The sequence below is a fragment of the Phacochoerus africanus genome, chromosome 14 (genome assembly GCF_016906955.1).
Source record: "Phacochoerus africanus isolate WHEZ1 chromosome 14, ROS_Pafr_v1, whole genome shotgun sequence".
Taxonomy (NCBI): Eukaryota; Metazoa; Chordata; class Mammalia; order Artiodactyla; family Suidae; genus Phacochoerus; species Phacochoerus africanus.
The window spans coordinates 45,770,374-45,792,049 of NC_062557.1; the positions used below are offsets into that span (position 1 = coordinate 45,770,374).

Sequence of the window (21,676 nt, forward strand, 5' to 3'; positions counted from 1 at the left end):
CAGAATCATGACTCAAGCTGTCATTTGTGTTCACCATTCCCAGCTGTCTATAACAAACATTATCTTTATCTTGTGATTATCTAAATGCAACAAAGGATCAAGAATGGGTGAATGTATACCACAGAATAATAACTCTCCATGTAGTTTACTTTTATGTTTGTTCCAATGGATGGAAAAGATGCCACAGACACAAAGATTGCAAAGTTTCCTTTGCAGATACTTTCAGAGGATACAGCACAGCATGCTTCCAGAGGATCCACAAAGTTCCCTGAAGGGATTAGACCATCTCAGCAGGATGGGGCTTAAGAAAGGGTGCTATGGAACTTAAGGAAAGAAAGTTAACATAAAACAAGACACAGAGACATTTATCTTAAGTAAAGGTGGGAACCGGGGGACTCAAGGTCTCAGGGACCAAGAGCCCTGCCTCAACAAACCACACTGCTTTTATTGTGCTCTTGAGGATTATGTCAAGCGAAAAGGCGGTTGTAGGTGCAGGATATAGGTTTTTTTTTTATTATTTTAAAAGTCACTTAGCTGGTAAATGGTTAAACTTTTTATTCTAAACTATAGGCATTTAAGAATCATTAGCATTTGAGTTAGCTATCTATGCATAGCATTTCAGAGAATCCTCGCTGTGCTTCTGCAAAAGGCAAGCCTATTTGTGGCAACTCTGTGTGCCTAGGTTTACACCTTGGTTCTCTTTTCTAATGCATATTTTGTTAACTACCACTCATAAACCACTTGGTCATGAGGTTCCTCTTTCTCTTATTCTTTAGAGGACATATCATGCTTGTGCAGAGGGCGTGCCAATGTGCACAGGTCCGTGCAGCTAGACCATTGCATTATGTCCTCATTCAGCTGACCCCGTAAATAACCCATGCTCTTAGGTCTTTGTTCTTAAAGCTTAAGTCATTTACCATCACCATGACTGTTTCTCAAGCTGGAAGACGGGACAAAGTAAGGAAGGATGAGATGGAGTTTTCAGCAAAGAGGCTAAGAAAATATTATAAAAACATGTCTCGCAACATTAGACCATTGGCATGAATCAAAGTAGAGGGTTTTAAATCATCCTAGTTTGCCTGAAACTGAGGGGTTTTCGGTACATGGGACTTTTCAGTGCTAACCCAGGAAAGTCCCAGGCAAAGTAAGGCAGTTGGTCACCCTAACTGAAGAGTCTACTTTGCTTTTCTTTGACCTTATCTCCCACTTGATCATTGAGAAAACCATGGCCATGCATTTTCCTGCTCACCAAGGACAAGTGAAAACAATCCAGCCAATTAAGTTGAGGGTCAGTTTCCCAACAGCATCTTTCAATAGGCACAGGCCTCAGGCAATCTGAGGTCTACACCTGAATTATATAATGGATTTAAGGATAATTATATAAAAAACTGCAAATACTATACAGTGGGATTTGTATGTTAAGTTTTGATTCTGCCACACTGAGGACCTGGTGCATCCTTAGGCTATGTATAAATAAGGGCCGGGCCTCTGCCTAGATTCTCTTCTTTGGGATTCATTCTGTTCTTGCCCCAAAGTGGTCTGCTTTGAGATGGTCACTTTTTTATGCACAGTTGTTTTATATAAGTCAGACAATCTGAGATCTTCAAACCAACACAGCTCAAAGATTAAATAGAGAGGCTTCATCAACTGTAGCCAAAGATTGTGTCTTTCCTTTAACATATTCTGCTAAGTCCAGGCTGTGCATTTCCCCTGAAATGGTATGCATCTTAGTGGCTTTCTGTTCTGTCTCTAGCTCAGCTGCATTTTGTAATTTTTTTTTAGTGGTCACACCCCACATATGGAAGTTCCCCAAGCCAGGGATTAAATCTGAGCTGCTGCAGGTGCAACCTATGCCACAGCTGCAGCAATGTCAGATCCTTTTAACCCACTGATCAAACCTGTGCCTCTACAGCGAGCTGAGCCACTGCAGTAGGATTCTTAACCCACTGCATCACAGTGGGGACTCCTATTTTGTAATTTTGATGTGTTTTGTTTTGATCACTTTGTTTTTCACATTCTTTGAACTATGACAGAGACGGACAGATATGGAAGAATAATGGCTGTTGGGAGGTAGGGGCAGCAATATGTTGTGCAACAACCTGAGAAAACCTTTGGAAGAAATGAGGAAATTTTAAGCCAGGAAAATGGAAGGGTCTGTGGTAAACTATCTTCCAAGTTGGCATATGTCTTCCTGGTGGCCTTCAACTGTAAGAAACACACAAATCAAAGAACTGTCTAATCAGCTTTCCTTACTGTTTGTATTAGTTTGCTAGGGCTGCTGTAATAAAGTACAGTGGACTGGGTGACTTAAACATCAGAAATTTAATTTCTCAGTTCTAGAAGCTAGAAATCCAAGACAAGGTGTTGATGGCCTTGGTTTGTTCTTGAGGGTCTCTCTTCTTGGCCTATCGATGGCCATCTTCTCTCTGTACCTTCACATGGTCTTTTCTCTGTACATGTCTGTGTTCAAATTTCCTTTTATTTTAAAGATTCTAGTCAGATTAGGGCCCACCCTAGTTAGCGTGTTTTAATTTAATTACCTCTTTAAAGACTGAATCTCAAAATGTCACATTCTGAGAAACTAGGGCTTACGCCTTCAACGTATTAGTTTTGATTGGACATAACTTAACCTATGACATTGCCTAAACTGCCTTTCACCAGTAGGGGTTAGACTGTGTGTTTCAGTCTATCACTTTTATTATTATTGGATAGTAAATGAGGCCTTTGTTCAATTCATTTATTAGGCGATTAAAAAAAATCAGAAGATTTTTCTGCAGTTCCTACTGTGGCACAGCGGAAACGAATCTGACTAGGAGTCACAAGGTTGCAGGTTCAATCCCTGGCCTCACTCCCGTGGGTTAAGGATCTGGCATTGCCACGAACTGTGGTGTAGGTCGAAGACACAGCTTGGATCCCATGTTGCTATGGCTGTGGTTGTGGCCGGTAGCTGTGGTTCCGATTAGACCCCCTAGCCTGGGAACCTCCACATGCCTCAGGTGTGGCCACAAAAAGTGGAGGCGGGGGGAGAGTTCCCTGTCTGAGACTAGAAAGCTAATTTGCCCAAAATGCTATATGAACACACCACTTCTTCAATGATAGATAGCAATTATTATCTGTGTATTTCAATATTCTATAGTTCTTGTTTGCAGAAATTTCTGAAAACATGATATACTACCAAAGCTTACAAATAAAGTCTGGAAGTAAGTTAATACCCAACATAGTTTCCAAACATAGTTTTCTCCCTATTGCTCTTATGTCACCCAGTTTATTAACTCTCCAGTATGTCTGTATTTCAATAAGTGTGAATCTCAAGGCTATAGAATCTAAGAGTAGCTACCAACCTGTTAAATGTGACATTTACCACATTCTCAACATTTTGGTTTTCCTGCCAGAAAGGAAAAGCCTAGAATTTATTACACTGGGACCCAGCACATAGAAACAACTTGATTAAGTACAATTCATATGTTTAACAGCTCACAAAGTGATTAAACTTAAGGAGAACAGTAACTAATTATATTCTTAAATTAATTTAAGCAATCATTTCAGGATTTATGGATATTAATTGATTCATTCCTTGGGAGGCTATGAAAACACAAAGGCTACCATATGTTTTCACCTTTTCTGTTTTTACAAGAGACACAGGCAAACTGCTATAATTGTTCTATTTGGAATTTGATTGGCATCCGGTAGTCCTTTATGTCATTAGCTCACAGTTACAGAACATGCTCACTCAGAAAACCCATAGGCTATAAATCTAGAATGTTAAAATGTTTCTTTGAGAAAGTTAAGCTAATTATTAATTTAATAGCCTTCCCATAGCTAGAAAACTTGTATGGTTTTGAGGTCAATTCCCAAAAGCTTAATTTAAAACGGGATGAATCTTTTCACAAATCAGTAATTTTTATTTCAGCATTAGGGGATGGAGCCACAATATTGCCAGGAAATGTCAATTATTCGGTAATTCTACCTTATCAGTAATTTGGAAAAGTACCTCCTACTCCATCAAAACATCATAAAGGATTGAACAATAGGATCTTAGAATACTAGAATAATTAGGACTAGCTGCACCAGATCATCTAGCTCAAACCTCAGTGAGTCTGAGCATAAGAATCGCCCAGAAGGTTTTTAAAAACATAGATTCTTGGAGTTCTCTTGTGTCTCAGCGGGTTAAGGGTCCAGCATTTTCAGTGCTACAGCTGTGTGGCTCTGTGTTCCATCCCTGACCCATGAACTTCTGCATGCCATGGGTGCAGCCCAAAAGGAAAAAAAAACAAAAAAACAACAGCATCAATTCTGGGTCTCACCTTAGATTTTCTGATTCAGCAGGTTTGGAGTAGGGCCTGCAATTTGCATTCCTAACAAGCTCTCAAGGGACTACATTTTGAGAACAATGATCTCATTGAGTTTTTCCTTCTAAATATGTATGTCAGCTGAGAGGACTTTTGTTCTATAAATAAAACTTTCTTGGTCAGTGTCTTATCTAGCTCAAAAGGAGAGAAGAGCAATGGCTACAGAGAACATATTAAATGAAATGCCTATGCTCTGTATATATGTATATAGGATCCTCTCCATGACCCGGTGAGATAGCTACTCTGGTAGCTATTAAGGAAAAAATGAAGGAACTGGGAAGTCCAGGGACTCATCCAGGCTTACTCAGCCAGTAAATATGGGAACTGGGATTTGAACCCAGACAAAATGTGAGTTCCTAACCAGTATACTAGTCTGCTTCCCAATGTAACAGAGAACTGAACTGTGTTCATTGCTCCATCAAGAATATGACAATTAGATGGTTTAGGCAGCTAAGGAAATGAAATATTTAGAAAAGCTCCTTTGCTCTGCTTTAAATTTTACTCTTTTGATCTGTAAGCCAGTTGAATAATGGTTTAAAATTCATTGGCATGGATTCAAGCCTAATGTATTTCCTACATAATACATCCTAAACTTGCCTAGATGATAATTAATAAGGAAGTGAAATATATACTATAACCTTCATTTCAAAGATATGTCAATGAAATATGCTCACAAAATGTTGCATTTTCAACAAACTGTATTAGTTGTTATCCTTTCATTGCAAGAAACAGAAACCAACTTGAGCTAATGCAGCTGAAAATGAAATGTGCAGAAACCAAGGACAGGAATATTGTCTGGCTTCAGGAAGAGACTAAAACAGGGAGTTGGAAAACATCAAGACTCTTCTCTCTGCTTTCTTTTTCATCTGTCTCTATGTACAGACTTTTTCTGCATCCCTATTCACATGGAGGAACCTAGCCACCCAACAAATCTTTTTACATTCACAGCTCCAGCCCCTCCTAGAGACCAATTGGCCATTCCTCAGTCCTAATTCCCAATGCCTAGTGTAGATAATCTGAACTACCTAAACAGGTTAAGTATCTTCCCCTGGTCCAATCATTTCTTTCTTTCTTTTTTTTTTTTTGTCTTTTTGCCTTTTCTAGGGCTGCTCCCGCAGCATATGGAGTTTCCCAGGCTAGGGGTCTATAGGAGCTATGCCAATCATTTCTAGCTATGCAAGCACAGTCATCTAGTACAAATTTGGCTGTCACCAAAGAAATCATTGACTTAGGAGGTGGGTTAACACTTAAAGAGGAGTCCATTCAGAAACACTTCCAGTGCTTGATCTATTATTCTATCACAAGATACTTATAGTCAGGTGTAGATCAAGATTGTAATGTTCCTGACCTATCATGTGGAAAGCAATACATACTGATGATGAAGTTGAGGAAAAACAGCCACTAATGTTGTGGGAGTGCAAAAGGGTACAAGCCTGATGTCAAAACCTACCAAAAATACAAATGCATTTACCTTCTAAGCAAGCAACCCCTCTTCTGGGCATCATTCAATACGGCCCAAGAAAAATAGCCCAAGAACATACATGTTTTCTGAGTCTACACTTTCAAAAGAAGAAATAAATCATAGACAAAGAATACCTTATTGTTTGTTTCTTTGTTTTGTCTTTTTAGGTCTGCACCCGTAGCATATGGAAGTTCCCAGGCTTGGGGTCGAATCAGAGCCACAGCCACAGCAACATGGAATTCGAGCTGCTCATGGCAATGCCAGATCTTTAACCCCCTGAGTGAGGCCAGGGATCAAACCTGAGTCCTCATGGATAGCTCAGGTTCATTACCACTGAGCCACAAGTGGAACTCCAGGATACCTTATTGTAATATCAGAAGACAAATAACAACAACAACAAAACCCACTTACCCGGTCCCTTACACTCCAATAATTAAATGTAGCCAGTCTTGGAAAACACATGCTCTTATATCCCATACATCAAAAGAAAAACTACATTGAATTTTTAGAACTACTAATTTACAGACAACTTTCTATGACTGCTGCTGTGTCATACCGTGAGGTTAAAAACTGCTCCATATAATGCTTATATGATCTAGAGGGAAATTGTTCCAAAAATATCTCATGCCACGACTGTGGTGCTAGGGACCATATTGATTACCTCTGTGCAGCATAGCCTGTAAATAGAATAACATGAAAATGCTTTATCTAAATGACAAGCAAATGATATGGAAAAAATTGCAGCCGATATTTTTATGCGCATTGACTGAATCCTTGGGAAAAATGCAAATAAAGGGCATGATTTAGGAGTTCCCATTGTGGTGCAGTGGAAACAAATCTGACTAGTATCCATGAGGATGTGAGTTTGATCCCTGACCTCACTCAGTGGGTTGGGGATCTGGCGTGGCCATGAGCTGTGGTGTAGGTCTCAGACACCGCTCGGATCTGGGGTTGCTATGCCTGTGGTGGAGGCCGGCAGCTGTAGCTCTGATTCAACCCCTAGCCTGGGAACTTCTATATGCCATGGGTGAGGCCCTAAAAAGCAGAAGGAAAAAAAAAAAAAGAAGGTGGTTTAAAATAAATCATTTATCCTCTTTTTATCCACAGCTCATCTCTTCATACATTACAGACTTTAAAAGTGAAATGTTTGAGGGACTCCTTAAGCACCTTTGCCACTGCGCGGATGAATTTAGGGCAGTCATAAAAGCTGACATGCGGAGACAGATGTTTGCTGAACTCTTCCTGTATTGTGACCATGGAAAGGTAGGGTAAGACCCTTAAAGCAGTGCTTCTCAAACTATTTGTTGTGAAGGACCAGTTTTTAGGTTGTTGTTTTTAATGGTGATGTTTTTAATATCCAATCTTTTGTGGATTGTTAAGAAAAATGGCTTACTAGGAAGGAGAAAAGGACATACAAAATACAATCCACATTTTGTTGTTTTTAATTCAAATCTTATTTATTATTAGTTACTTTTTCAAGTTGCTGTAATATTTTCAAGATACTGTTCTCAATGTCTGTACCTTTCTCACCACACACTGGTACCAGCCTACAGACTACAACTTGAGTGGCACTGCATTTCACGATTTAGATCTCTAAGTTTCTTTCCCATTCTTAAGAATGGGTTGCTTAGGATTGTTTTTGCTGAGATGCTGGGAATAGAAAGCCTACCACATTTTATTCTGCTTTTTAAAAACAAGAAAACTTTATATCAAAAAGTATTTCTAAGAATGGAATTTGGGAAGACACTAGTGTGCCAGGATACCAAATGGATTTGCAAAAAAAGATACAAATTTTACTGGAATATATTTATTTACGAACTTTATATTTATTTGTTTGTATCCCATGTTTCTGAAAAGATTTAAGAAAGCTTATAAGAATAGATAAAATGCCACAAAGGAACATAGATTAAAAGTAGGATGGGAATTCCTCTTGTGGTTCAGCAGTAATGAACCTGACTAGTATCTATGAAGACTTGGGTTCAATCCCTGGCCTCACTCCGTGGGTTAAGGACCTGACATTGCCGTGTGCTGTGGTATAGGTTGCAGATGCAGCTTGGATCTGGCATTGCTGTGGCTGTGGTGTAGGCCGGCAACTAAGCTCTGATTTGTCCCCTGGCCTGGAAACTTCCATATGCCATGGGTGTAGCCCTAAAAAGCAAAAAAAAAAAAAAAAAAGTAGGCTAAAAGAAAAAAAATGAGACAGGATACTAAATGAAGCTGGGAACAAACCCCAAAATGCATAGCATAAATATTTGCTCTGGGTTGTCTACAAGTCTGAATCCAAGCTTCCTAGTAGTAAATGTGAAAAGGCAAACATGATGAAACACCCTATTGACAATGTTTTTAAGATAAATATAAACTGGTACTAAGAGGAAGTATAGGAATTTGGGATAAAATATACTCAGGAGTTTCTTCTGGAAGTTCCCATTAAAGGGGTCCTATGTGATGAAGTGAACATCCTTTATGTTGGACTTATAATAAATTTAAAAATGACTTTATGGAGTTCCCGTCGTGGCGCAGTGGTTAACAAATCCGACTAGGAACCATGAGGTTGCGGGTTCGGTCCCTGCCCTTGCTCAGTGGGTTAATGATCCGGCGTTGCCGTGAGCTGTGGTGTAGGTTGCAGACGCGGCTCGGATCCCGCGTTGCTGTGGCTCTGGCGTAGGCCGGTGGCTACAGCTCCGATTCGACCCCTAGCCTGGGAACCTCCATATGCCTTGGGAGCAGCCCAAAGAAATAGCAAAAAGACAAAAAAAAAAAAAAAGACTTTCTTAGAGCAGTTTCTTTTCTGGCCACACCCATGGCATGCCGTTCCCAGGCTAGGGATGAAACCCACACCACAACAGTGACCCAAGCCACAACAGTGACAACTCTCAATCCTTAAGCTGCTGAGCCACCAGGGAACTCCATAGAGCAGTTTTTTATAACCATCTTAAGTGTAGGCAAATATACCATACCTGACTGCAATTCAGAAAAAGCAATTTTTAAAGGAGCCTCTATGGAGTTTCCTTTGTGGCTCAGTGGGTTAAGAACCCAACTAGTATCCATGAGGATGTGGGTTTGATCCCTGCCCTCGCTCAGGGGGTTAAGGATTCAGCAGAATGATTCAGTGGAATGAACTCCATATGGTCAGAGTTAATAAGTATTATGGCTGGCACTGAATGAATTGCCCCTTTCTCTGATGGTAGGACACTCTATAAGCCCCCAAAGAAAACTGGGCAAAGGATTTGAACATTCAATTTTGTGGAATCACTACTTACTTGACAGATAAATAGAAACATTTTAAAATGATAACACCTATTGCTGGTAAGGATAGAAGAAAAGTATTTTCTCAACCATTCATGGTGCAAGTTTAATAGTATAATATCTTTATAAAGAAATCTGGATATACCTATTTAAGTTAAAAATACACACACCCTTCAACCAAGTGACCCCATTTCTGAAATTTTTAGCAAAAGAAATAAATAAAAGCACCAGTCAATAGAAAATACATGTACAAGAATGATTCTTGTGGCATTGTTTATACATGGAAATGGGAATGTTTTTTAAATGATGGTACATCTGCATCTTAGAATATCATACAGCCTTTATACAAAATGAATAGATCTATACCAACTAACTTAGAGGAACTTTTAAAGATTATTAATGAGCACAAAAAGTAAAAGATGGAGAAATGTATATATTAAAATCCCATTTTTTAAAGCAAACAATGATATAAACTATATAAGTATATATGGATAGGTACACATGTTTGTATATCTGCAGCTACATGAGCTTAGAGAGTGAGGCTCAGAATCCACCATTTGGAAGGGCCCTTAAATACTTCTGAAGGCAGAAAATCTTCTCTGAAAAATGTATTCAGTTGAAGTTTTCAGAATTAGCTATATGGCATGAAAGAACAATAGTAATTCTTAGAGGATTCTATTAAAAATATATCGGGAACCATGCTTTGTTGAGTAAGGGGCAGTGATCTTCCAAGTGTTAATCACTGAATCCACAGTGCCATTCACCAGGTTCATGTTTCAGTCAACCATGTTCCATATCAAACTTCTAGAGATAAAAAAAAAATGCAATTAAAACTTCACTACATGATATTAGCATCAGATAAGACACTGAACAATAAAATATTAGTAAACATGAAGACATAGCAAAAGAAGCTATCCAAACTGAAGCAGAGAAGGGGGGAGGGATGTAAAATACATAAGTTATTATAAGACTTTTCTCTTCCTTTAAAAATTTTATTTAGAAATTCTCTCGTGGCCCAGTGGGTTAAGGATCCAGCATTTTCACGGCAGTCTCTGCTGTGGCACAGGTTCAATCTCTGGCCCAGGAACTTCCATGGCTTATGAAAGTTTCCAGGCCAGGGATCAAACTCATGTCACTGGAGCACCCCAAGCCACAGCAGTGACAATGCCAGATCCTTTAACTGCTAGGCTACTAGGGAATTCCTCTGAAGCTTTTATTTACATGATGATGCTGCTGGTGGCGTTGTTAAGAACTTCAATATTCCATCTACATAAAAATTTCAGATCTCTTGTAACAACTAATTGCAAACTTTCTGCTTAGGTAGGGTTTTTGGATCGGCAGAGGACATTGGCCTTGCTGGAAACATTCTATGACCAAAGTTCAAAAGTGCTCAGAGGTGTACTCCGAAACCCAAGACAATGTAAGTGCCACCCAGAGGGAGTATGCTTACACTGAAGTGATGTGGTACACTGATGTGATAATACGAGATCATTCTATCCCCATGGAATCCCTTCATATAATACTTCTCTCAGATCATGATAGCTATATCTAGTTGTTCTTTCCACACAAAATTCACTCTTCATCACAACTAGATGTATTTTTCAGGATTGTGCAATGCTAAAGTTTGTTTGTTTGAACAATTTTAAATTTGTTCAAGGAGTTCCCGTCGTGGCCCAGTGGTTAAGGAATCTGACTAGGAGCCATGAGGTTGCGGGTTCAATCCCTGGCCTTGCTCAGTGGGTTAAAGATCTGGCGTTGCCGTGAGCTGAGTAGGTTGCAGACGCGGTTCGGGTCTGGCATTGGTGGCTCTGGCGTAGGCCGGCATCTACAGCTCCAATTGGACCCCTAGCCTAGGAACCTCCATATGCCACAGGAGCGGCCCTAGAAAGGGCAAAAAGACAACAAAAATAATAATAATAAAATAAAAATAAATAAATTCATTCAAATGAAAGGCTGCTTTAATGACAATCTAAATGTTTTGAAAATTATTTTGGCAATGATAATTCCACTTTTCATGTCCAACTTAGAATTCTAAGATTTCTAAGAAAAAAAATGTTTCCTTCTAAGGATTTTTATTGAAATATAGTTGATGTACAATGTTATGTTAGTTTCAAATGTATTACATAATAATATGACATTTTCATACATTAGGAAATAATCACCATAGTAGATGTGGTTATTTGTCCCCCTACAAAGTTATTATAATATTATTGACCATATCCCTTATGCTGTATATTATATCCCCACGACTTATTTATTATGTAACCGGAGCTTTATACGTCTTAGTTCCCTTTACCCATTTTACCCTCAACCCACCCCACCCCCATTTCTGGCAAACACCTGTTCTCTGTATCTATGAGTTTGTTTTTGTTTTGTTTTGTTTGTTTTGCTTTTTAGATTCCACATATAAGTGAGATCATGCAGTATTTGTCTTTGTCTGCCTTAGTTAACTTAGCATAACACTCCTCATGCTTTTTTCTTTTTATTACTTAATGATTTTTTTTGTCTTTTTGCCTTTTCTAGGGCCACTTCCCATGGCATATGGAGGTTCCCAGGCTAGGGGTCTAATTGGAGCTGTAGACGCCAGCCTACACCAGAGCCACAGCAACTCGGGATCCAAGCAGTGTCTGTGACCTACACCACAGCTCACGGCAACGCCAGATCCTTAACCCACTGAACAAGGCCAGAGATCAAACCCAAAACCTCATGGTTACTAGTCAGATTCGTTAACCACTGTGCCGTGATGGGAACTCCTAATGAATTTTATTAAACGGGCAAGATTTCACTTTTTATGGCTGAGTAATATTCCACTGTATGTATATACACAGCATATTCTTCATCAATTCATCTATCCGTGGACACTTAGGTTAATTCCATATCTTGGCTGTTGTAAATAAGGCTGCAATGAATGTTTCACTGCATATATCCTTTCAAGTTAGCTTTTTTTTTTCCTTTGGGTAAATACAAAATTGCTGGGTCATATGGCAGCTCTATTTTTTATTTTCTGAGGAGAATCCATACTGTTTTCCATAGTGGCTGCATCAATTTGCAATACCACCAACAGTGCATGAGGGTTCTCTTTTCTCCACATCCTTGGCAGCACTTATTATGCATTGTCTTTTTGATAGTAGCCATTCTGACAGCTGTGAGGTAGTATCTCATTGTGGTTTTGATTTGTATCTTTCTGATGAATATTAATGTTGAGCATCTTTCATGTGTCTGTAGGACATCTGTATATCTTTTTTTGGGAAAAAAAAGTCTATTCAGATCCTCTGTCCTTTTTTTTAATCAGGCTCTTTTTTTTCAATGTTGAGTTGTATGGGTTCTTTTTTTTTGAATATTAAGCCCTTAGCAGATATATCATTCATAAATATCTTCTCACATTAAGTAGGCTGCCTTTTCATTTTGTTGATAGTTTACTTTGCTATGCAAAAATTTTTTATTTTTATTTATTTATTTTTTGGCCACTTCATGGCATATGGAGCTCCCAGGCCAGAGATCAAATCTCAGCCACAATTGTGAGCTATGCTGCAGCGGCAGTAACACCAGATTCCTTTTTTTTTTTTTTTGGTCTTTTTGCCATTTCTTGGGCTGCTCCCGAGGCATATGGAGGTTCCCAGGCTAGGGGTCCAATCGGAGCTGTAGCCACTGGCCTACGCCAGAGCCACAGCAACATGGGATCCGAGCCGCGTCTGCAACCTACACCACAGCTCACCGCAATGCTGGATCGTTAACCCACTGAGCAAGGGCAGGGACTGAACCCACAACCTCATGGTTCCTAGTCGGATTCGTTAACCACTGAGCCATGACGGGAACTCCTAACACCAGATTCTTAATGCACTGTGCCAGGCTGGGGATCAAATCCACATCCCAGCACTCCGAAGACACTGCTGATCCCATTGTGCCACAGCAGCGGCTCCTGCAAAAGCTTTTTACTTTGATGTAGTCCCATTTGTTTATTTTTGCTTTTGTTTTCCTTGCTTGAGGAGACATACCCAAAAAATCATATCACTAGGACAGATGTCAGAGCATATTGCTAATGTTTTCTACTAGGAGTTTAATGGTTTCAAGTCTTATGTTTAAGTCTTTAAACCATTTTGATTTCATTTTTGTACATGCTATAAGGAAGTAATTCAGCTTCTTTTGCATGTAGTTGTCCAGTTTTCCTAATACTATTTATTGAAGAGGCTGTCTTTCCCCCATTGTATACTCTTGCCTTCTTTGTGTAAATTAATTGACAGTATAAGTGTGGGTTTATTTCTAGTCTCTCTATTCTGTTCCATTGATCTACATCATGCTTTTGTGCCAGTACCATACTATTTTGATTACTGTAGCTTTGTAGTGTTTTGAAATTGGAGTGTGAGGTACCTCCAGCTTTGTTCTTCCTTCTCAAAATTATTTTGGCTATTCAGGGTCATTTGTGTTTCCATAAAAATTTTGGAATTATTTGTTCCAGATCTGTGAAAAAATGTCATTGATGTTTTGATAGCGATTGCATTGAATCTGTAATTGCCTTGGGTAATATAGTCATTTTAACAATATTGATTCTTTCAGACCATGAGCACAATCTTTCCATTGCATGTGCCATCTTCATTCTTATAATTTTCCAGTACCAGTCTTTTAGCTCCTTAATAGATTTATTCCAAGCTATGTTATTCTTTTTTTTTTGTCTTTTTTTTTTGCCTTTTCTTGAGCTGCTCCCATGGCACATGGAGGTTCCCAGGCTAGGGGTCTAATCCGAGCTGTAGCCACCGGCCTATGCCAGAGCCACAGCAATGCGGGATCTGAGCCACATCTGCGACCTACACCACAGCTCACGGCAACGCCAGATCCTTAACCCACTGAGCGAGGCCAGGGATTGAACCCAAAACTTCATGGTTCCTAGTTGGATTCATTAACCACTGAACCATGATGGGAACTCCTACAATGTTCTGTTATTATCTTCTGTACAGCAAAGAGATTCCCATATACACAGATATTCTTTATTTTATTATTTTTGATGTAATTGTAAATGAAATTGTTTTCTTAATTTCTCTTTCTGATAGTGATAGTTCACTGTTAGTATACAGAAACACAACGGATTTCTGTATATTAACTTCATATCCTGTAACTTTACTAAATTTATTCTAATAGGTTTTTTGTGATGCCTTTAGAATTTTCTATATACTGTTTCAAGTCATCTGCAAAAAGTGACAGTTTTACTTCTTTTCCAATTTGGACTCCTTTTATTTTTCTTGTCTAATTGCTGCAGCTAGGACTTCCAATACTATGTTAAATACAAGTAGTAAGATTAGGCATGCTTGTATTGTTCCTGATTTTTGAGGAAATACTTTCAACTTTTCACCATTGAGTGTGATGTTGGCCTTAGATTTGTCATATATGGGCTTTACTATGTTGAGGCATATTCCTTCTATGTTAAGTGTTCTTATCATAAATTAATGTTAAATTTTGTCTGAAAGCTTTTTTTTTGCATCTATTGAGAGGATCATATGATTTTTCCTCTTCATTTTGTTAATGTGATGTATTACATTAATTGATTTGTGAATATTGAACCCTCCTTGCATCCCTGGGCTAACTCCCCCTTGATCATGGTGTATGATCCTTTTAAAGTATTTTTTAATATAATTTGCTAATTTTTTTTGAGGATTTTTGTTTATCAATGTTCATGATCTATGTTCATGGTGATATTAGCTTGTGATTTTATTTTTTATGATGTCTTTGGTTTTGGTATCAGGGCAATACTGGGCTCATAGGATGAGTTTTGGGGGATTCCTTCTTCAGTTTTTTTTTGAATAGTTAGAGAAGGGTAAGTCTTGACTCTTCTTTAAATGTTTGGTAGAATTCACCTGTGAAGCTGTCTGGTCCTGGACTTCTGTTTGTTGGGAGTTGTTTTCTTTTTATTACTGATCCAATTTTATTACTGGTAATTGAACTATTCATATTTTTAATTTCTTCCTGATTCAGTCTTGGGAGATTGTACATTTCTAGGAATTCATCCATTTTTTCTAGGTTGTCCATTTTACTGGCATATAATTATTCATAGTAATCCCTTACAATCCTTTGTATTTCTGTGGTGTCAGGTGCAACTTCGCTTTCATTTATGATTTTATTTATTTGGGGACTCTCTCTTTTTTCATTTTTCTTTTTTGGCCATACTTGTGACTTGCAGAAGTTTCCATGCCAGGGATCAAAACTGCAGCACAGAGAGTTCCCGTTGTGGTGCAGTGGAAACAAATCTGACTAGATGTGGGTTTGATCTCTGGCCTTGCTCAGTGGGTTGGGGATCTGGCATTGCCATGAGCCTTGGTACAGGTCACAGACGTGGCTCCAATCCTGTGTTGCTGTGGCTATGATTGTGACTGGCAGCTGTAGCTGTGATTCTACCCCTAGCCAGAAATTCCCGTATGCCGGGGAGTGTGGCCTAAAAAGCAAAAACAAAAAACAAAAACCTGCACACCAGGAGTTCCCGTAGTGGCTCAGTGGTTAATGAATCCGACTAGGAACCATGAGGTTGCGGGTTCGGTCCCTGACCTTGCTCAGTGGGTTAAGGATCTGGCGTTGCCGTGAGCTGTGGTGTAGGTTGCAGACGCGGCTGGGATCCTGAGTTGCTGTGGCTCTGGCGTAGGCCGGTGGCCACAGCTCAGATTAGACCCCTACCCTGGGAATCGCCACATGCTACAGGAGTGGCCCTAGAAAAGGCAAGAAGACAAAGAAAAAAAAAAACCTGCACCACAGCCGTAACAATGCTTGATCCTTAACCTGCTGAGCCACGAGGGAACACCTCTCTTTTTTTCTTGATGAGTCTAGCTAAAGGTTTATCAATTTTTAAAAATATTTTCAAAGAACCAGCTTTTAGCTTCATTAGTTTCATGGATCTTTTCTATTATGTTTAAATCTCTATATCATTTCTTTCCTTTCTTTTCTTTTTTTTTTAGGACCACACCCCCAGCATATGGCAGTTTCCAGGCTAGGTGTCGAATCAGAGCTACAGCTGCCAGCCACAACCATAGCCACAGCAATGTGGGATTGGAGCCATGTCTGTGACCTACACCATAGTTCACAGCAATGCGAGATCCTTAACCCACTTAGTGAGGCCAGGGATTGAGCCCACAACCTCATGGATCCTAGTCAGATTGGTTTCCCCTGTGCCATGACGTGAACTCCACCTTTTTATTTTTTATTGGGTTGCTGGGAAAGATAACTGATATTAATTTAAAGCAATAGGCCTATACTAAAATCACTCTGCTCATTGCTTTTTTGCGTTAATTTACTAGCTCTGATTTTGAACTATGAGATCAATTGTTGAGGTAAATATTTTCTTTTCTGCATTAGGGCCATTTGTTGAATTTGGAGAGCAAGACTTGCCTGAGTTCTGGGGAGATATGGATAATCAGAAACACATTTATGAAGACTTCGACAAAGTGCTCTTAAAGATGAATACATTACTTTCTGAAAAGCAAGCTAGCAAAACCAAAAGCAAATTATTAGCAAGTCCAGAAGATCAATATAAACATGATGAACATAGAAAATCAACGCGACCACAAAGCCCACCAGAACAGCAGAGAGGAACAACTGAAGAACAAGAACCAAACAGAATTTCAACCAAAGAACTAGAACAAGACAGAGAGTCAACTGGAGAACAAGAACTGTATGAAGAATCAGTAGCAGAACGAGGAGGCTACACAGGGCCAACTACAGAACAAGGATCAAGTAGAGAGTTAATAATAGAACAAAGACCATATAGTGAGCCAATAACAAATCAAGGAGTACCGCAGGGAATCCACACTGAATCAACTGCAGAACAGGCACTTTACAGAGAATCAATAATAGCACAAGGAGAACATGAAGAGTCAACAGCAGGACAAGGATCATACAGAGGTTCACCCAAGAAACAAGGACCACACAGACAGTCATCTGCAGAACAGGGATCACACAGAGGGTCAACTGCAGAAGAAGGATCACACGGAGAGTCGGTATTAGAACCACGCAGGGGCTCAGTTCTGGAAGAGGGAGCACGCAGAGAGTCAGTAGTGGAACAAGGACCACGCAGAGGGTCAATTCTGGAAGAGGCACCACGCAGAGAGTCAGGAGTAGAACAGGGAACACAGGGAGGGTCATTTCTGGAAGAGGCACCACGCAGAGAGTCAGGAGTAGAACAAGGACCACATGGAGGGTCAACTGCAGAACAACCACCACCTACAGAGACAATTCCAGAAAAACAAAAGGACAAAGACTTAACTTCACAATCAAGAAAAGGTAGTATCTTAAGAGAAAGTAAAAAATCTAGGGAGGTTATTTCTTCTGAGTACAGTGAAATCCCTCCACAGGAAGAAAGGACTCTGGAGGAAATATATGAAGAGCAGCTATTCATAAGTTCTGAGCTGCAAGAGAAGATTTCAGTATCACACAGAAAAAGTCATCTTTCAGGTAATAATATAGTTCTCCTACATCTCCTTATTTTGTAAAGTGTTTTTAAAAAGTCCTTTCAGAAAACATTTATTTCAGTTAGCATCTTTTCCTGACGTATGTCATATAACCTTCAGATATATTTTGCTACTTATCGTGAGTCTAGACCTTGAGCAATTATTTGCATGCAAACCAGAAAGTCTCTTTTGTCAATTTACCTAGAATTCCTTTTACACTAGAAGCCCATTTGTAAGGAAGAAATCTAGTAATACTCTATGTAAACAATTTCACTGGACAGGCAGTGGCAGCCCTTTTGTTTTAAATGTGGTATGTGATATTAGAAACTGCTTTTTTTTTTTTTTAACTTTTTTTAGGGCCACATCTGCAGCATCCCAGGCTAGAGGTTGAATTAGAGCTGCAGCCACTGGCCACAGTGACAGCAACGCTGGACCCAGGCCGTGTCTGCAACCTGCACCACAGTTTATGGCAACACTGGATCTTTAACCACTGAGTGAGGCTAGGGATTGAACCCGAGAACTCATGGATACAGTAGGGTTTGTTACTGCTGAACCACAATGGGAACTCTCAGAAACCATTTTTTTTTTTTTTTGTCTTTTTGCCATTTCCTTGGGCCACTCTCGTGGCATATGGAGGTTCCCAGGCTAGGGGTTGAATCGGAGCTGTAGCCGCCGGCCTACGCCAGAGCCACAGCAACACGAGATCTGAGCCATGTCTGTAACCTACACCACAGCTCACAGCAACGCTGGATCCTTAACCCACTGAGCAAGGCCAGGGATCGAACTGGCAACCTCATGGTTCCTAGGCGGATTCGTTAACCACTGAGCCACAATGGGAACTCCCCAGAAACCATTTTTTAAAATTTATTTTATTTCAGGAGTTCCTGTCGTGGCTCAGTGATTAATGAATCTGCCTAGGAACCATGAGGTTGCAGGTTCAATCCCTGGCCTCACTCAGTGGGTTAAGGATCCAGCATTGCCGTGAGCTGTGGTGTAGGTGGCAGACTCGGCTCAGATCTGGTGTTGCTGTGGCTGTGGTGTAGGCTGGCAGCAACAGCTCCAATTGGACCCCTAGCCTGGGAACCTCCATATGCAGCAGGTGCAGCCCTGAAAAGACAAAAAAAAAAAAAAATTATTTTATTTCAAATTTTAAAAGTATCTCACTTTTTTTCAGTTGTATATAAAATGTTCTAGACGAGTTTCTGAAAGTCATTTAAGACAGAAAGCACCCTGCATTTTAAATATTTATTCTGAAAAAGACTTTTCCTTTAAATTGCCTATGCCAATTTATGCCCTTTTTGTTAAAGAATTCTAATCTTTTAGAGAGCCAAACTCAATGCCACTTAAGACCTCAGTTAGACGTATTTTTTTTTTGTCTTTTTGCTATTTCTTGGGCCACTCCGGCGGCATATGGAGGTTCCCAGGCTAGGGGTCTAATCCGAGCTGTAGCCACCGGCCTACGCCAGAGCCACAGCAACACGGGATCTGAGCCGCGTCTGCAACCTACACCACAGCTCACGGCAATGCCTGATCGTTAACCCACTGAGCAAGGGTAGGGATCGAACCCACAACCTCATGGTTCCTAGTCGGATTCATTAACCACTGCGCCATGACGGGAACTCCTAGACATACTTTTTTTTAGTTCTGCCCTTTCATTCCAAAGTTCCACAGTCCCCGCAAAAATTCTTATTTAAAAACTTCTAAGAGATGGGCAATCTGTGTTATAGATTCTACACTATCATTAACTACTTTAAAACCTTTAATTTTTCCAGCATTATATATATGTTTCTCCACAAAACAGGGCTAGTAATTTCTGGCTCTCTTTATATAGTAGGGATACAGCTAAAAAAAATCAGTGAAGTTACTATTCAATCAGAAATTATATTAGTGAGGACTTAATTTTGGCTTTGTACAACAGGGATCCAAAATAACAGTGTCTGAAAAAACAAACAGAAGCAAAACAGAATAACAATGTCTAAACAAAAGAGAAGTTTCTGGAGTTCCTGTTGTAGCTCAGCAGAAATGAATCTGACTAGCCTCCATGGGGACGCAGGTTTGATCCCTGGGCCTTGCTCAGTGAATTAAGGATCCGGCGTTGCTGTGAGCTGTGGTGTAGGTCACAGATGAGACTTGAATCCTGAGTTGCTGTGGCTGTGGTGTAGGCCAGCGGCTATAGCTCCAATTTGACCAGAGCCTTGGAACCTCCATATGCCGTGGGTGCACCCCTAAAAAAGACCAAAAAAAAAAAAAAGAAAAAAAGAGAAGTTTTTTTCTCATATAAAAGTCAAAACTTATGTGACATCTCAGCCCGATGAAATCAGCACTGGCTCAAGCTCCTTTGTCTCCTATCTCTTCCAACCACACAGTCCAAGACAGTTTGCCACCATGTCCACAATCTGACAAGCAGGTGAGAACAAGGAGAAAGGATAGTCATGACATCATTTCCCTTCACAGCCCATTGGTCAGAATTTCGGCATATAGTGAAAATTAGCTGACAAGGAGGCTAGGAAAAATAGCCTTCACTTTGCCTAGCCAAATCTGGGTACAACAAGTAGCTTTTGTCACAGAGCTATTCTCAACAACTAAAGTGATACCACTGTGATTGATTATGACACAACATACTTAGGAAAGGACTTGAAAGAAAGTTTTTGTGTTCCATATGCAAGGCATTTCTCTCATTTATTTATTTATTTATTTTTATTTTATTTTTTTTTAGAATTTTTTTTTTTAATTTTCCCACTGTACAGCAAGGGGGTCAGGTTATCCTTACATGTATACATTACAATTACATTTTTCCCCCACCCTTTCTTCTGTTGCAACATGAGTATTTAGACAAAGTTCTCAATGCTATTCAGCAGGATCTCCTTGTAAATCTATTCTAAGTTGTGTCTGATAATTCTCATTTATTAACTTTAGAATATATAGTAAAATATATAATGTCCAATTCATAGGCATTTTCTTTTGTACCTTTTAGAAACTGCAAAAAAGGAAGTTCAGAAAGACAAATCCTGTGAACACAAGTCCCAAAAAATAGAAGGAAAGTCATGGTCAGGTAACTCCTCATTGAATCCTCCTTTCGTTCATTCTTTAGAGCAAAAACATTGTGAAAGAGAAGTTAAATTGACTATATTACAGAAGATGTATTTTATAGGTGAACTTTTGACTTGTAACTGGAACACAAAGTATGCCAGATGTGAAGATGAGGAACAGGCAAACTCAATCTATGGTAACTCCAGGTTCACAGGTACGTGTTAACAACAAAACTGGGAAGAAGAGATGGCACTCTAATTGATGAGATTAATTTACTGTGGGACCCAGAGATAAAGTCTGAACTTTGGAGTCCCCATCATGGCTCAGCAGTAACGAACCCAACTAGTATCCATGAAGATGAAGGTTCGATCCCTGGCCTCACTCAGTGGGTTAAGGACCCAGCGTTGCCATGAGCTGCAGTGTAGCTCGGATCTGGCATTGCTGTGGCTGTGGCTGTTGTGTAGGCCAGCAGCTGTAGCTCTGACTCGACCCCTAGCCTGGGAACTTCCATATGCTGTGGGTGCGGTCCTAAAAAGACAGAAATAAAAGAATAAAAAAGACTGAACTTAGCGAAGACACAGCAGAGTGATACTTAAATTATTTTGTCCCTGAGCTGATGGATCTAGCCATGTTCAAGATGACTGTTTTGGGAGGTAGTGTGTATGAAGTGGTATTGATTAATGCTCGAAAACAAATGCATTAGTACGGTTTTCTCTTAGTATCTGTAGGGGATCGGTTTCACAGATGCCACCCCTTAAGCTTGAATACCAACATTCAAGGATCCTCAAGTCCCTTATATATATAAAATGGCCTAGTGGGAGTTCCCGTCGTGGCGCAGTGGTTGACGAATCCAACTAGGAACCATGAGGTTGCGGGTTCGGTCCCTGCCCTTGCTCAGTGGGTTGACGATCCGGTGTTGCCGTGAGCTGTGGTGTAGGTTGCAGACGTGGCTCGGATCCTGCGTTGCTGTGGCTCTGGCGTAGGCCGGCAGCTACAGCTCGGATTAGACCCCTAGCCTGGGAACCTCCATATGCCGCAGGAGCGGCCCAAGAAATAGCAAAAAAAAGACGAAATAAAATAAAATAAAATAAAATGGCCTAGTGTTTACACATAACTGATACATATCCTCCCACATACTTTAAATCATCTCTAGATTATTTGTAATA

General features: G+C 39.9%; 1 protein-coding gene across 1 annotated transcript in view; it reads left to right on the plus strand.

Moving 5' to 3' along the window:
• Positions 1-21,676, plus strand: part of EFCAB5 (EF-hand calcium binding domain 5) — a 96,512-nt gene that overhangs the window by 34,091 nt on the left and 40,745 nt on the right. Inside the window, exons 5-9 of the mRNA XM_047758403.1 lie at positions 6,919-7,074; positions 10,378-10,477; positions 16,390-17,484; positions 20,455-20,532; positions 20,632-20,724. Of these exons, the coding sequence (XP_047614359.1) occupies positions 6,919-7,074; positions 10,378-10,477; positions 16,390-17,484; positions 20,455-20,532; positions 20,632-20,724 (1,522 nt within the window). The remainder of the gene's footprint in view (positions 1-6,918; positions 7,075-10,377; positions 10,478-16,389; positions 17,485-20,454; positions 20,533-20,631; positions 20,725-21,676) is intronic.